Here is a 13,631-nt window from a genome sequence, read left to right as displayed (position 1 = left end):
ACCATGTTGTATGATTGGCTTTTCCTTCATGTAGATCCAAACTTATCAATTTGCGCTACACGTGACTTTTACGCAATGTGAAAGAGCAATGATACTTCTAGTAACATTTTGATTCTTGATCTTAATGGCCTCTTTAATAAAATTAATTATATAAGAAAAGTGTGAGGATGATGTCTAGTATTTCAAAGCTCAATCTACTAGATGCAACAACTTTATTGGAGAATGTTTACGTAAGAGCTTATTTCCAACCTCGATGAACAAAGTTGCCTTGTTTCATAATTGCCTTTTTTGTTTCTTCATACTTTTGTATGTTGGCCAAAGCTTTAAGTTCTATGGCTTGATTGAGAAAAAAGAAGCAATTTTGGAACAAGACAACTTTGATTGATGTAGAACCCAAAGCCATGTCCGTGATTCATGTTTTTTCCTTACACATGAAATTGTGTGTAGGTTGCATACCTACTAGTTCCAGGCTTGATTGAGCCAAAAAAAAATCTAGCAATTTCCAAACAAACCTACTCATTCTCGACAATTCATCTCGCTTGATCTATTAAAAATGCTTGACATGATTAATAGAAAACTAACTAAATTTAGAAACCCTAGAAAATTTCATTGACTTGCCGAGTTTATAGTAAGTAAGATGTGATTACAAAGACACAAGTTATCAACTTTGTCTTCCCCTTGAAATTATTACAAAAACCCTTATTAGAGTTAAAAATATATTGCTTAAAAATGAGTAAGAAGATTAATTATATGGTATGCACAAGAATGAAGCATGTGTGCCTTTTTTCAATTTTGAGGAGACAAAATTCTCAATAAACTTGACACACTCGGTTGTCAATTGCCAAGTACTAAGCTCCTTAATCATTTCTTTCCTCAAGTGGAGAAGCTTGTTCAATCCCCGATAAGATACCCTAACCACTTCATTTGTAGTTTTTCTTTCCCTTGTGCCTAATTAGCTCCACTTTACTATTTCACACTAAGGTGAGAAGTCTACAAGGTGTGAACAACATGTAATGTCCAAAGCCTCACAAAAAGCAAAGGCAATGTCAACTAGGGTATAAAAAACACAAAGGCCTTTCATGTAATATCGTTGCTGAATTTAGGAGCTTCTTTAGATCTTTGTAGAGAAAATAACCTCTCACCCTGGACAAAACTAAAAAACTTCACCTAGAAGAATTTGTTGAGATGTTGCTATTTTGATGTTGAAAAATTGAACATGTTGAATTGTTTATTGCTTAAATATACTTTTACACACATTTAGTGTAACCTATTTTGGAATAGTTTCAATTATTTTTAAATAATTAAAAAAATTTGTACAAGGTAAGGGAACCAAATACCGGAACTCGTATTCATACAAAAAGAAGAAGAAAATGTATGTAGGTTCTATATATATTGGGGAGATTGATGCACACATGCAACACAAGATGACATTAGAAAACCATGCATGTAGACATCAAATGCATTTCCTAGCCATATCTCAACTCTTTGTCATTACACTAGTGCAAAGTGCACAATCTAAAATATCTAGATGCTAATCCAATATGCAATGAGGCATCTAAGATCAAGAGAAGATCAAATTATATTTGGACAAACCAATGAAACTTTATGAAAGGTTTGGTTTTACATGTAGTTATGATCAACTCATTGATATAGATACATATACACACACATTTACTTCAGTAATGTTGTGAGCTTCAAAAATGTTGTTATGAACTAATAACCATTAGTAACTCTAATATGCAGACATGAGGTGTTGATGTAATTACTACAGTGGCATGCAAACATATGCAACATAAATAAAACACAACATATTCAATGATTGGGATATATCGTACTATGAGAAGAAAATGTGCATGCTTTTCATTGCAGTAATGGTTCTCTATCTTTACATGATATATGTAGTTCATAAAATTCTCTTGTGTTTCCTAGGGACTTGTCATCTTTGCATGGTTATCTTTATGTGATTCTTTACGAAAGTCTATCTTGAATTCATTTTCAAACAATTAGTAATATAGACATTTGCAACATGAAACAAGTTCTTGATTGTAAATATTTTTTCCGTGGGATGGAAAACCTTTTCTTATTTCAAGATTGCCTTCGAAATTAGCATTTAGTTTATTTACAATATAAAACATGCAAGCATCGCATTTTTTGACTCATTATGCCTTCGAAAGTGAAACATTTGTCTATGTCGAAGTAAAGGAAGACAAAGTTTCTAAGTTTTTTTCCTTCTAACAAATTGACTCATGAGAAGACCATATAAAATGCGAGAAATGTCATCCCTTCAAATATAATATGAATTGCCCACTCAAGACATCAATGCATGTTTAGGCTTTTTAAACAAGTTTGGATTCTTCTCTTAATTCCACATATCCTTTCTTATAAAATCGGGAAAGAGTATTCCAACTTTGAGTGAAATAATGGTTGTATTTAGGTTGTTTCCAAGTCCAATATGCATACACACACAATATCTATGTTGATTAAGTGTGAAACCATTTCATTGTTAGGCAATAGGAATTGACATTACCATATTTTTTTCATGTAAATTACGTCATGCCTTTGTTTTACCTCAAAGCATCATGTGCTAGTGTTTTTTCATCATTTCTAAGGTGTGTTATTACTTGCACATGCTGAACCTATAGAATGGGATCTTAGGATTCTACTTTGACTTAATCATGCATTGTTTATATTAGCATAAACTAAAATTTGATGTACTAGGTTCTATGTGTTATATCTATTGACTAACAACTTCATATGTCCATGATTCAGGTTATGAAAATGGGGAACGATTAGCAATTTCTTCTCCATGTGAAATTCGGTTCATGTTAAGCTAATATCGTGTTAAAGCACACCAAGTAATACTCTTCACCTTTTTATTGTACTAAGTAGAAAGTTGAAAATAAAATGTATCAATTGGAATTTTGAATCTTATGAGCTATTTTGTAAATAACATGATCTATAACCTTTTGCTACATCAATGAAATATATCAAGAGGAATGTTGAAAATCATATATTATAAGAACATTATAGGCTCTACATGTCATCCTTTGATAGTGAAATTGAACTCTAGCTCCAAGAAACTTGATAAAAATTCGTTGCATTTTCTTCAAGTTTTAGTACAATATCTTTGCCAAAATGACTCTTTCTTCCATAGTATTACGTAATTCAAAACTTGTTTCAAAACTCAAGACATCCATGCATGTCTAGGCTATAACTTTGAGTGAATTGTAACATATATATTGCTAAAACAATGTGCCAAAAAAAGGCTACTTTATTTGTTTTGCACTTTTGACTCCAAAACTAGGCTACTTCATTTGTTTTGCAAGACAATGTTGTTTTACCTTTCAACTTCAAAACTATGTCAAGGAGTAGCTTTGCATTTTGACAAGGCTCTATAACTTGCACTTGTTTTCTCAATATTCTTAAATTTGAGCATTTAAAAAACCTTCTTCAAAAGACTAATAGTTTTTTTTCTAAAAGAAGATACTACATTAGTATTAAGAAAACGCCCTAAGGTTGCACACAAAAGATGTACCTTTCGGTAATGAGCCCCTTTCTAAATTCTAATCATTGACTTAAATAAATACTTTTGTGTAGAGTAGAACTACTCACATTATCAGAAATCCGTCTAAATAATATTCATTTGTCCTAGATGGCATGAAACTCCAATAGTTTGAGCTCCTATTGCGTACTACCTTTTATGTTATCCAAAGAATCTCTGAGATTATGCACAATCTTTGTCCAAATCGCAAAAATTATCTAGGCAGGGAAAAGACCAATAGTTATTATTTGGTATATCCATGACACAAGTAGTTGCCCCGATATTCCTTGTGACTCATCCTTGTTCACAAACCCTAGCGTTCGTTACAAAGTGCACAAATGGCACACCAAAGCAAGGTCTTAATCGAGATGCACTAGCAACCTAGGTCTAACATTGAATGATGAGGTATGATCTTGATGAGCTATATATGTAATATGCATATGATGTGTAGGTAGAGGTATAGGGAAGTTATTAGGATGTGCATTTTCAGATGCTTGCTAGGAGAATGATATTCTTCGTAGAGGCATTGGATCATCTATGTCCATTCTAGTTGACACTACATTTATTACCAAGCATATGGTAGTAGAGAGAACCTTACTCACTATGCGGAAGATTGGTCATGGTATTGCAATTTGCCACTTTCCTTGCAATTTGCAATGAAACACAATTTCCTAATATGTCATAATGAATAATATGTCATTTCCTAAAAAGGGAGAGACCCCCATAATGAATAGCATGTCATTTCCTAAAAAGGGAGAGATCATTGTTGTTAAGAGATGTTGCATCTTTAATTTTCTACTTACTCTTCAAACGTGTCATTGACATTGCATATGACAATTGATGCCAAATACTGTTCACTGTTGTTAAGAGATGTTCCTATGAATTATCATCTAATGGTGTCTTGAAATTCCAAATCACAATTGATGCATTCTTATAAAAAATGTGACTTGACGGATTTAGGAAGTTGGCAAGGGTGAAAACATCCAATCAAGATGAATGTTGGCCCCAAGATCAAGTCATAGGCTGTTGGCTCTCCTTTTTCACTTTAGGATATGGAGTGACACCATCTAGGTCTTGCTATAAAATTGCAACATGTTGAACTTAAAAACATAGTTTTAGAGGGTCTTTTGTTCTCACCTAAAATGAATGAATATTCATTTGTAAATGAGAATAGAATCACGTGATCAATCAACTCCTCGTCAAGTATATCAATCCTTCCCTAGCATTGGATTCTTCATGGGCAAAGAATGATGGATGAATAGATAAAACTATGTTGACATGTAGGATACAATAAAAAAGTGTATTTGCTTATTTAAAAACATTTAATTAAGATCAAGCTCATAATCAAGAAAGTTGACAAATAAATTACATTCATATGGGGTATCAAATATATTTATAACATACAATAACATACAAATTCACAATTCAAATCAAGGGAAAATTGGCACAATCAACTTTGAGTTTGGTATAGTCAAGAAAGAAATGGAAAAACATCTCACTTTAAAAATAAATTTAAATAGGAAGAGAGATGATAAGGAAACACAACACTCTTTATTTCAAAACAAAGAATGAACTTCATGTTTGATGATGGAGTGAAGTTGTTAACGTGCACTAGTAGGTTTTGGACAATGTGTGATCTCGCACACTCATTAGTTTTCTACTATGGGTTGCCTCTCATGTTAGATGACTAAGGAAAGAACACGGGAAGCGAGCAATAAGTCTAGCAAAGTATGAGATGCCTAAATAGGAGCATCTGTCTTATATTTGGGGTCAAGACTTCATAAATACATGAATCGGAACTACAATTATAACATTTATGATCTTGCTTTACGTTTTTGGTTAATGGTCACATGTGAAAGTGGATTAGTTGTATCTGAACTTGGAAGTTCGAGCTTCATGAAGGCCGACATCAAAATGATGAGCACACGATAGTTTGACTTACGTAAGTTTCTTGTAAATGTATGTAATCACGTAAAAATGCACATTCCCAAGAACATATTTCTATCGATAAGTTGTATGAACTCGTGGGCCAACGCGCAACATGTATGTGTGTGTGTGTAAAAAGTTTGTCATGCTTACTCCATGAACCCATGAAATTGTTAGGCACTAGGAACCTACTAGCACTTTCAGTTAGCTAATATAATCTTGTACCCTAAACCCTAACCCTAATGCTACCCTAAACTGAACCGTAATCCTAACCCTACCTTAATGTGGACCTTAACCCTACTCTAATTTGAACCGTAATCCTAAACCTGCCTTAATGTGGACCTTAACGCTAACCCTACTCTAATTTGAACCCTTATCCTAACCCTACCCTAATTTGAACCCTAACGCTAACCCTACTCTAATTTCAACCCTTATCCTAACACTACCCTAATTTGAACCCTAACGCTAACCCTACTCTAATTAGAACCCTACTCCTAACTCTAGCCTAAATTTGAACCCTAACTCTAACCTTACTTTCATTTGAACCCTACTCCTATCCCTAACCCTAAATACTAATACGCCCATCGTGTAAAAACTGCTTTAGGGTTTATGGTGTTAAGCTTTTCCTTCTCCCTTTTTCTTTTCGTATCATGCATTCCATCAGTTTTCAAACTTTTTTCTGATACCCTGCTGCTCGGAGAGGTTCATGGCTTGCATTAAGCTTTTCTACTTTACACTATTCGTTTTATCACAACAGAGGAAGACGAAGACAGGAAAAAATGAAGCATATGAAGCTTGGATCGAAGCAAGATATATTCAAGACCCACGAAAATGTTGTGTAAGTGATCAAAATCTTATGAGAACAAAAACAAAACAAGAAATAGTGAATTTAGGTCGTAATCAGAGTTGATTTTTACATAGATTTGTTGTGGAGGAGATTGGATTTTTATACACATTATGAATGTTTTTTATGAGTTAATTGTTTTACATAGATTCGTTGAGAAGAGATGGACTAATTCTGAAGTAGATTTGTTTTGAGATGGAAACTGGGTTTCACATAGATCAAATCCATGCATTGAGATGGAAAATTAGTTTCACAGAGTTCGTATTCTAACATGAATTCTTGCCAAGAAGGAAAATCTAGTGATTTTCAAATAAATATTAAGGTTTGCATAGATTTATCGAGTAAGGAAAATCAGTTTTGTCATTAGACTGAATTTTACTTCAAATTGGTCGGTTTCATATTATTAGCAAATTGCAATGCATTATTATGGAAATTAGGAGTGATTAAAAGAATGTGGTTTGAGTTAAATTTTACAAACGAGTTCTCGAAAAGAAAGATTGGGTTTCTGATAGACTACTGATTATTTCCCCCAAAAACAGAACTGTGGTGAATGATCTCCCTAGTGATTTGGTTATTGAAGCCGGAGGCATACAATTCCATCTTCATAAGGTATGGTTTCTCTTCTTTGTTATGATATTGTTCTTAATTATATAAGGAGAATGCATCTATATTTGTGTGTATATGTCTGTTTTACATTTACATGATATTATTTGGAAAGATTCCAGAATTACAAAATTCCCTGTAAAACATATCTACAATATCAGTGATGTTCATCATACTTTCCTACATTAAAAATGTGTGGAAAGAGTGTGTGTGCTTTCTCGCAATATTTTATCTCAATGGTGATAAAATAAAAACAAACTAAAATTTCAATGACATAAGTACAGATTTCTATGATGGTGAAGTTGTTAATATGTATGATGTCTTATGATGATGAAGTTGTTAATATTGTTCATGCTCAACTTTCTAGATTAGTTGTTCTTGTTTGGACCATGTATTTGTAATGTGCATATGGTTGCAGTATCCTCTATTGTCAAAGTCTGGATATCTTCGCAGCCTCGTGTCAGAAATCAATGTCACAAATACTGACACAGTGATCCACATCAAAGATATTCCAGGCACAACCGAAGCCTTTGTGCTTTGTGCAAAATTTTGCTATGGCATTGCAGTTACTCTCAATGCGTTCAATGTCATTGCCGTACGTTGTGCCGCTCAATACTTGGAAATGACTGAAGAGATGGAAAAAGGAAACCTCATCTTTATGATAGATTATTTCTTGAACTCGTGTATCTTTCGAGCTTGGAAAGATTGTATTATTAGCCTTCAATCCACCAAATTACTCCTTCCATGGGCCGAAGATCTCAGGCTTGTTGCCACATGCATTGATTCAATTGCCTCGATGGCATCTGTGGATCAGGCCAAAGTCACTTGGTCATTCACTTACACCAGAGTCTCTAATCCCTCGACATTGAGGCCTGGGACCATCCCAACCAATCAAAGTGCCACTCCATTGGATGGTAATGCTGCTCATCAAAATATGGATGAGAAGAAGATGGCTCCAAGTGATTGGTGGGTAGAAGATATTTGTCAATTGGACATTGATCTTTACCATAGGGTAGTATCGGCCATCAAATCTAAAGGGAGGATAGGGAGTGGTGTGATTTGGAAAGCGCTTATGGTATATGCTTACAAATGCTTGCCGACCATATTAAAGGACCAGAAGGTGAATCTTGTCCCTGTGGATGCTTCCTATGCCGATGATTACGGCGACATAGAGATGGTATCGAAGCATCGGCATTTCTTAGAGGTCATTGTCAGTCTCTTGCCCTCGGAAAAAGGTTCCTATTCATGTACCTTTATGCTTAAATTACTCAAGGCAGCATTGTTACTCGATGCTGCATTGCCTTTGAAAATGGATCTCACAAGAAGGATCGGAATGCAATTGGACGATGCATCATTGAATGATATTCTCATACCTTCTTTCTCTTATGCAAATGAATCAGTTTATGATGTAGATATGATTCAATCCATTCTAGAGCATTTTATGGCTCGAGAAACCAGGCCCGAATTAGCTCCTCCCTGCATCAAAACCAGTCTCATAGGTGAAGGTGGTGTCATTCATGAGACCCAATCTTCTACTTCATCTATTATAAGTAGCTCCATGTTGAGGGTTTCAAAGCTTGTGGATGCATATTTGGCTGAGATAGCAAAAGACCCGAACTTGACATTGTCCAAATTCATTGGTCTCGCTGAGCTCGTGCCTGGCTTCGCTCGACAGGTTCACGATGGTCTTTATAGAGCGATTGATGTGTACCTCAAGGTATGATTACACCCGGCTTTTTATAAACATAGTAAAGGACTAAACACATCAGAAAACCCCTAACTTGTTGGGCAATTATGAGGAATAACCCAATACCCAAACAGTTAGGGGTAGTTTGGTGTTTTTCCCTATAAGTAAACAATTGTAGTATGCAGACAACTAATCTTTTTGAGACAGTTGGACATTAGCTAATGGTGCGACACTGCAGGAACATAAAGAACTGACAAAGGCTGAGAAGAAAAGAATTTGTAGGCTTCTTGATTGTAAGAAGCTATCTATGGATGTGTGCATGCATGTAGCCCAAAATGAACATCTTCCACTACGGATCATTGTCCAAGTTTTGTTTTTTGAGCAAATGAGGTCAATGATGACAGGTGGTTACATAGCCAATGATGTGTCTACTAAAAACAAGTCTTTGTTGCTACCGACTGTTCCAAATGAGAAGACCTTATCATCACTCATGCTAGAAGAGGAATGGGATGCTCATGTCCAAGGTGACACTACTACGCCCAGAGACAATGTGAAAGTTGTTGTTGAAAAGACTGATTGTCAGGATACAAAAACCTTGTTTGGACAGATAAAAAGCAATTCAAGTCGGGGAAGAGGGATTTTTGCATCAGCCATTTTTAGCAAGCTTTGGCTGTCATTGACCAAGTTACTTGGGTAGTGTAATCCCTGATATCAACATGGTGTAATATAAGCATTGTGTATATGTTTGTGGTACTCTCTGGAGGTACTATATAGAAGGTTTGAGGTTCTCGTGATGACACAATATGATAGAACTCCTTCGACATTATCAATTATAAGAAAGATTGTTAGGATGCTAATCCGCGCAAAATGTGGCATGGATTGCCGAAGTTTGTGTGATGTGCCTCCGTTGGTGCTAAGTCGTGATGCACATTGCAGCAATAATATAATGCATTTATGAAGTGAGTACTATTCTATCCTAGAGCCTTGATACTTGTAAGCCTTAATTTGATTATTCCGCCTATGTCTTTTGGAGCCTACATTTCGAGCAAGGATTGTATTCTATCCTATGAACCCTCTTAAATGAGCAACTTATCCAGCATTGAATTGAATATATATACCAATCATGACCAATAATAAACATGTTGAAGACCCCAACAATCACCAAGCATGCAAATTGTTATGAGTATAAATAAGGAACTTAGTAGAACCATGATAAGACAGATGTATTATTATTGTGTGCATGTAAGAAGAAGAAGCCTGCAACAACACACCAAGAGGTTTTCGTTCTTTCTAGCCAAGAGGTGTTGTTGGAGGCTTCTTCTTTGTGGTCCAATTCACACAATCATACCTTTTATTGTATGGTTCAATGTAGCAAGTTCTATATTGCTACTCTCAAGTTTTTCTAGCAGCATATTGATGCTTTGGAAGTTTGGGTGCTGCGATCCACTCGATGCATGCCAAAGTAACCACACCATTGAAATGATAGCCTTTTAGAATAGCTTTGGTCATGATATCGCGTGAAGGTTATTTGTCATGATATTGCTTTGCAAAAGCTCAAATTGCTATGCACGCAACACTACTAACGAGTTATTTATCAAACTCTCCTTTCATGTCATAAGCTTGTGGCCATCCAAAATCTCACCTCCCCAAGCATGCAACCACATGGATTTTTGGTAGTTGACACCATAAACACATGCAATTGTCTTCGAGGGGAATCAAGATGTCCCAAGCCCATTCATTCATTAAGCTGTACAAACAAGGGTCTAAAGACTGGACAAGAATTCACTATTGCCTTCACTTTTGAGAAGACCTATAGAGACAAGAGTAGTCGGACACATTGGATTATTGGATTGGAGAGAGAGAGAGATGCCGAGAGTGAAGAACCAATCAATCGAAACATTGGATGGGATTGAAGACGCTTCTGTAAGTTAGTTACATACATGCATACATACATATACATATGTATATGTATGGATGTATGTATGTATGTATGTATGTATGTATGTATGTACATATACATATATACATCATTGAGAGGCGTGGTGGGGTGGGTTTCCGTGTGTGACACGCTTGAATGACAACCCACATGGAGACGACCAACACGTTTTCTGGCCTTCAATAAAATCTTTGTTATGTATGTATCTCTTAATAATACTGACTGTATTTCTCATCATTCACGAACTCTTTCCTTTTGCCTTTTCCTTCTCTTTCACGGAATGATGATGGCTTCTTCTCCTCCTCCTCTTCCAGCGCCTGCAGCCGGTCACCGCTCTCTTCCTCCTCCTCCGCCTCCACCTCCACGCGTCGGTTTCAATCGCCCATCTCATCCATTTGCACGTCGTCTTCCTCCGCCTCCCCCTGTCCGTCATCGCCCATCACCTCCACGTGCCAGTGCCAGTGCTGGCCCTCCCCCCCCTCCTCTTCCCCCTCCTCCTCATCATCACCATCGCCACCAACCATCACTGGTGCTGGGCGGAGGTCCTCTTCGCTAACCCTAGCCCTAACATATCGCTAGATCCGCACATAAATCAAGTCAAATATTGAAATCATCATCGTCATCACCTATCTGCTGGACTATTCACCATGTCATGCAATCCGATCCGATCCGATCCGATCCGTGTCTCATCTCAGAATAAGCGTCTTGTGGTCCATTTTCATCTCCAGTTAGTCTTATAGTGGGCTCTCAGCATCAGCTTATGCCGGACAATCATGGAATCCCCAAATCCCCGTTAAGTATGCAGAATCATTCACACCTACTCCAACTGATATCATACATCGCTTGGAATCCTCGATCTGAATCATCGTGAGTGTGATCATGTATGTATACCTTAGATCTCTTCTCATCTGCTTGTGTGTATCACACCTCACCGGATGCAGGTTTGTGTCAGGGTGTCTCTCAACGCCTGTTTCCTATGGCTGGCTAAGGCTATATGTATGATATTATATGTACATACTAGACCATTCTTATTTTCCATGTCAATCCACTAAATTTGCATCGGTGTAAGAAAAAACTTGCATTCCATTTGGCAATACATGTCTATTCCACATGAATTGAAGTAAGAGCACTCTATTATGTATTTACATCATTATGTTCGATCAAACATGTATGTCGGAAACGGCAATCACATTGCAGATTCGTAAATCAATGACCCGACAAGACTCGGCTTGGTTCTTGACTCAAACTTGGAAAAAACATATTTAAAGAAAAGTTGGTCAAATGGCCATGGGCAATATGGAGGACATATTGTCTTCACATTGGTTGCTCACATAGTCAAATGTATGGAGGTACATACGCATTCACAAGTGTTACTCCAATGGTCATGGGTACAAACAATATATGTGCGAGCATTGGGTCATCGTCATAGTGGTCAAGGGTCTCACAAATTACATTCCTTCACTTATATTGAGGTTGTGCAATTTAACAACTTTTGGAAAACATTGCCTCATGATAAGAGTATCTTGTGTTGAATTGCATTGGAACCTTGAGGTGATGAGACATCAAGGTTTGAGGAAATTTCATGTGTCAATGGTTAAATCACATATGTGCACATAATGGGTTACAATATCAACACCATTCGGGATTTGGGTATTATTTCACCCCATGTAGGTGTCCAAGCAAAAAAAACTCATGAGAAAAGAACCATCAAACCTCATGAAATCAATTTCCCAAAAGCATTTCAAACTCTATGAATTAGGGTCCATACCTATCATTTGCCTTCACCGCAACTAGAAAGCATACATGCATTGAATATTTTTTTATGGTATTGCACAAATAAAAGGGGTTGACTTAAGTAACATTGGTGATGCACATTCCGTCTTCATAGCGGAACACTTGAACTAGCTCATTTTAGGATATCTTCATGAGGATCTATGTTGACATGAAAGGAGTATCTCAATAAGGGGGTAAAGTTGGTGTGTTCGCCAACATCCTAGACCCATGAACTCCCACTATGCTCAATAAGTGAAACAGTAAGTGGATAAGTTGCGAGACGCAGACATCATCTACATTCATCTACATGATATACCACACCACTTGGGTATCTCCTATTGTGGTATTCCCTAAGATGAAAAACAAGATAAGGAAATGGAAGGAATTGTGAAAAGTGAACAAAGGCACCAATATGTGTGATAACAAGCATTACATATGAGGTACATACATATATATGCACACATATGCAAACACACATATAAATATATGCAAGATATTTGCATCACTTCGTATGAAATGCAAACATGCATTATCATAAAGTGTTTTAACACATAATGTCTATATTAATCAAACCTAGTCCACATATGGATTTTGAGAACATGTTCAAGGAAAAGAGGGAGGGTCATCAACAACATCATCAATTGTGTGTATATTTTGCACATGTTGTATCTATGTGCATCTGTATAGGTATGTATGTGTCTATGTTTGTTTGCACATGTGAGTTTTTCTTTTTGGTTGTTTGTGTGTTAAGTATAAAAAGAAGGAAAAAAGAAAATGAAGAAAGAGGAACCTTGGTTTCCCTCATAGGACCAAAAGATATATACAAAGGGGCAAGGTCTTCAATGTTCATTTTGGAGTGACGGAAAGAAAGAAAAAAGAGAGAGAGAGGAAATGAGAATTCCTCCGACCCAAGGGGGAATTGAAACAGTTGGCCCTAATGGAGGGTGTGCACTCTTATAGAAGGGGATTCCCTTAGGTATTGGTTTTTGGCTTAGCAATTACCCTAATTAGAGATGATGACATGTCTCTAGTTGGGGTTAGATTGCCTTTCACAATGGGTCATATCTAGCTATAAGGGTGATCAAGTGCAATGGCTAATTATGGGTCTTGACCCTAATAATGGTGAGTAAAAACTATTAATTAAAGAAAAAGGTAGTCACAATTAGGGGGTATATATATAAAATGCTAGTTAATAAAAAGTGAAATTTAGTTTGGATGAATCCTTAAAGGAAGGGAAAAATGTAAAGAAAAATGCCAAAATATTAGCTACACATCCCGGTTTCAGCCAAATTGTACCACTAAGCCATGGTGCATTGATATA

General features: G+C 36.4%; 1 protein-coding gene across 2 annotated transcripts; it reads left to right on the top strand.

The window, feature by feature from the left end:
• Positions 1–5,880: 5,880 nt before the first annotated feature.
• On the top strand, positions 5,881–9,750 carry LOC147865666 (phototropic-responsive NPH3 family protein NPY4-like). Of its 2 annotated transcripts, none has more exons than XM_087318536.1 (4): positions 5,881–6,305; positions 6,851–6,920; positions 7,368–8,631; positions 8,840–9,750. In XM_087318536.1, the coding sequence occupies exons 2-4, from the start codon at positions 6,862–6,864 to the stop codon at positions 9,296–9,298; spliced, it is 1,782 nt and encodes a 593-aa protein (XP_087174662.1). In that variant the 5' UTR covers positions 5,881–6,305; positions 6,851–6,861; the 3' UTR covers positions 9,299–9,750. The 2 variants fall into 2 exon arrangements, with proteins under 2 accessions (XP_087174662.1, XP_087174661.1); XM_087318535.1 differs by having other exon boundaries at positions 7,333–8,631.
• The last annotated feature ends 3,881 nt before the right edge of the window (positions 9,751–13,631 follow it).

Source organism: Azolla caroliniana, unplaced genomic scaffold (assembly GCF_043228905.1).
Source record: "Azolla caroliniana isolate FFs.n. ecotype wild unplaced genomic scaffold, voAzoCaro1.0.p SCAF_4, whole genome shotgun sequence".
Classification (NCBI taxonomy): domain Eukaryota; kingdom Viridiplantae; phylum Streptophyta; class Polypodiopsida; order Salviniales; family Salviniaceae; genus Azolla; species Azolla caroliniana.
Note: the sequence above shows the minus strand (reverse complement) of the source record. Positions and strands in the feature narration are given on the sequence as shown.

What these genes read in the sequence shown, in the direction of transcription:
- LOC147865666 (XM_087318535.1), top strand. Translation starts at nt 6,247, where the DNA reads ATGAAGCATATGAAGCTTGGATCGAAGCAAGATATATTCAAGACCCAC. An exon ending in AAGACCCACGAAAATGTTGT is followed by an intron (nt 6,306 to 6,850) that starts GTAAGTGATCAA and finishes CCCCAAAAACAG; the next exon opens with AACTGTGGTGAATGATCTCC. An exon ending in TACAATTCCATCTTCATAAG is followed by an intron (nt 6,921 to 7,332) that starts GTATGGTTTCTC and finishes ATATGGTTGCAG; the next exon opens with TATCCTCTATTGTCAAAGTC.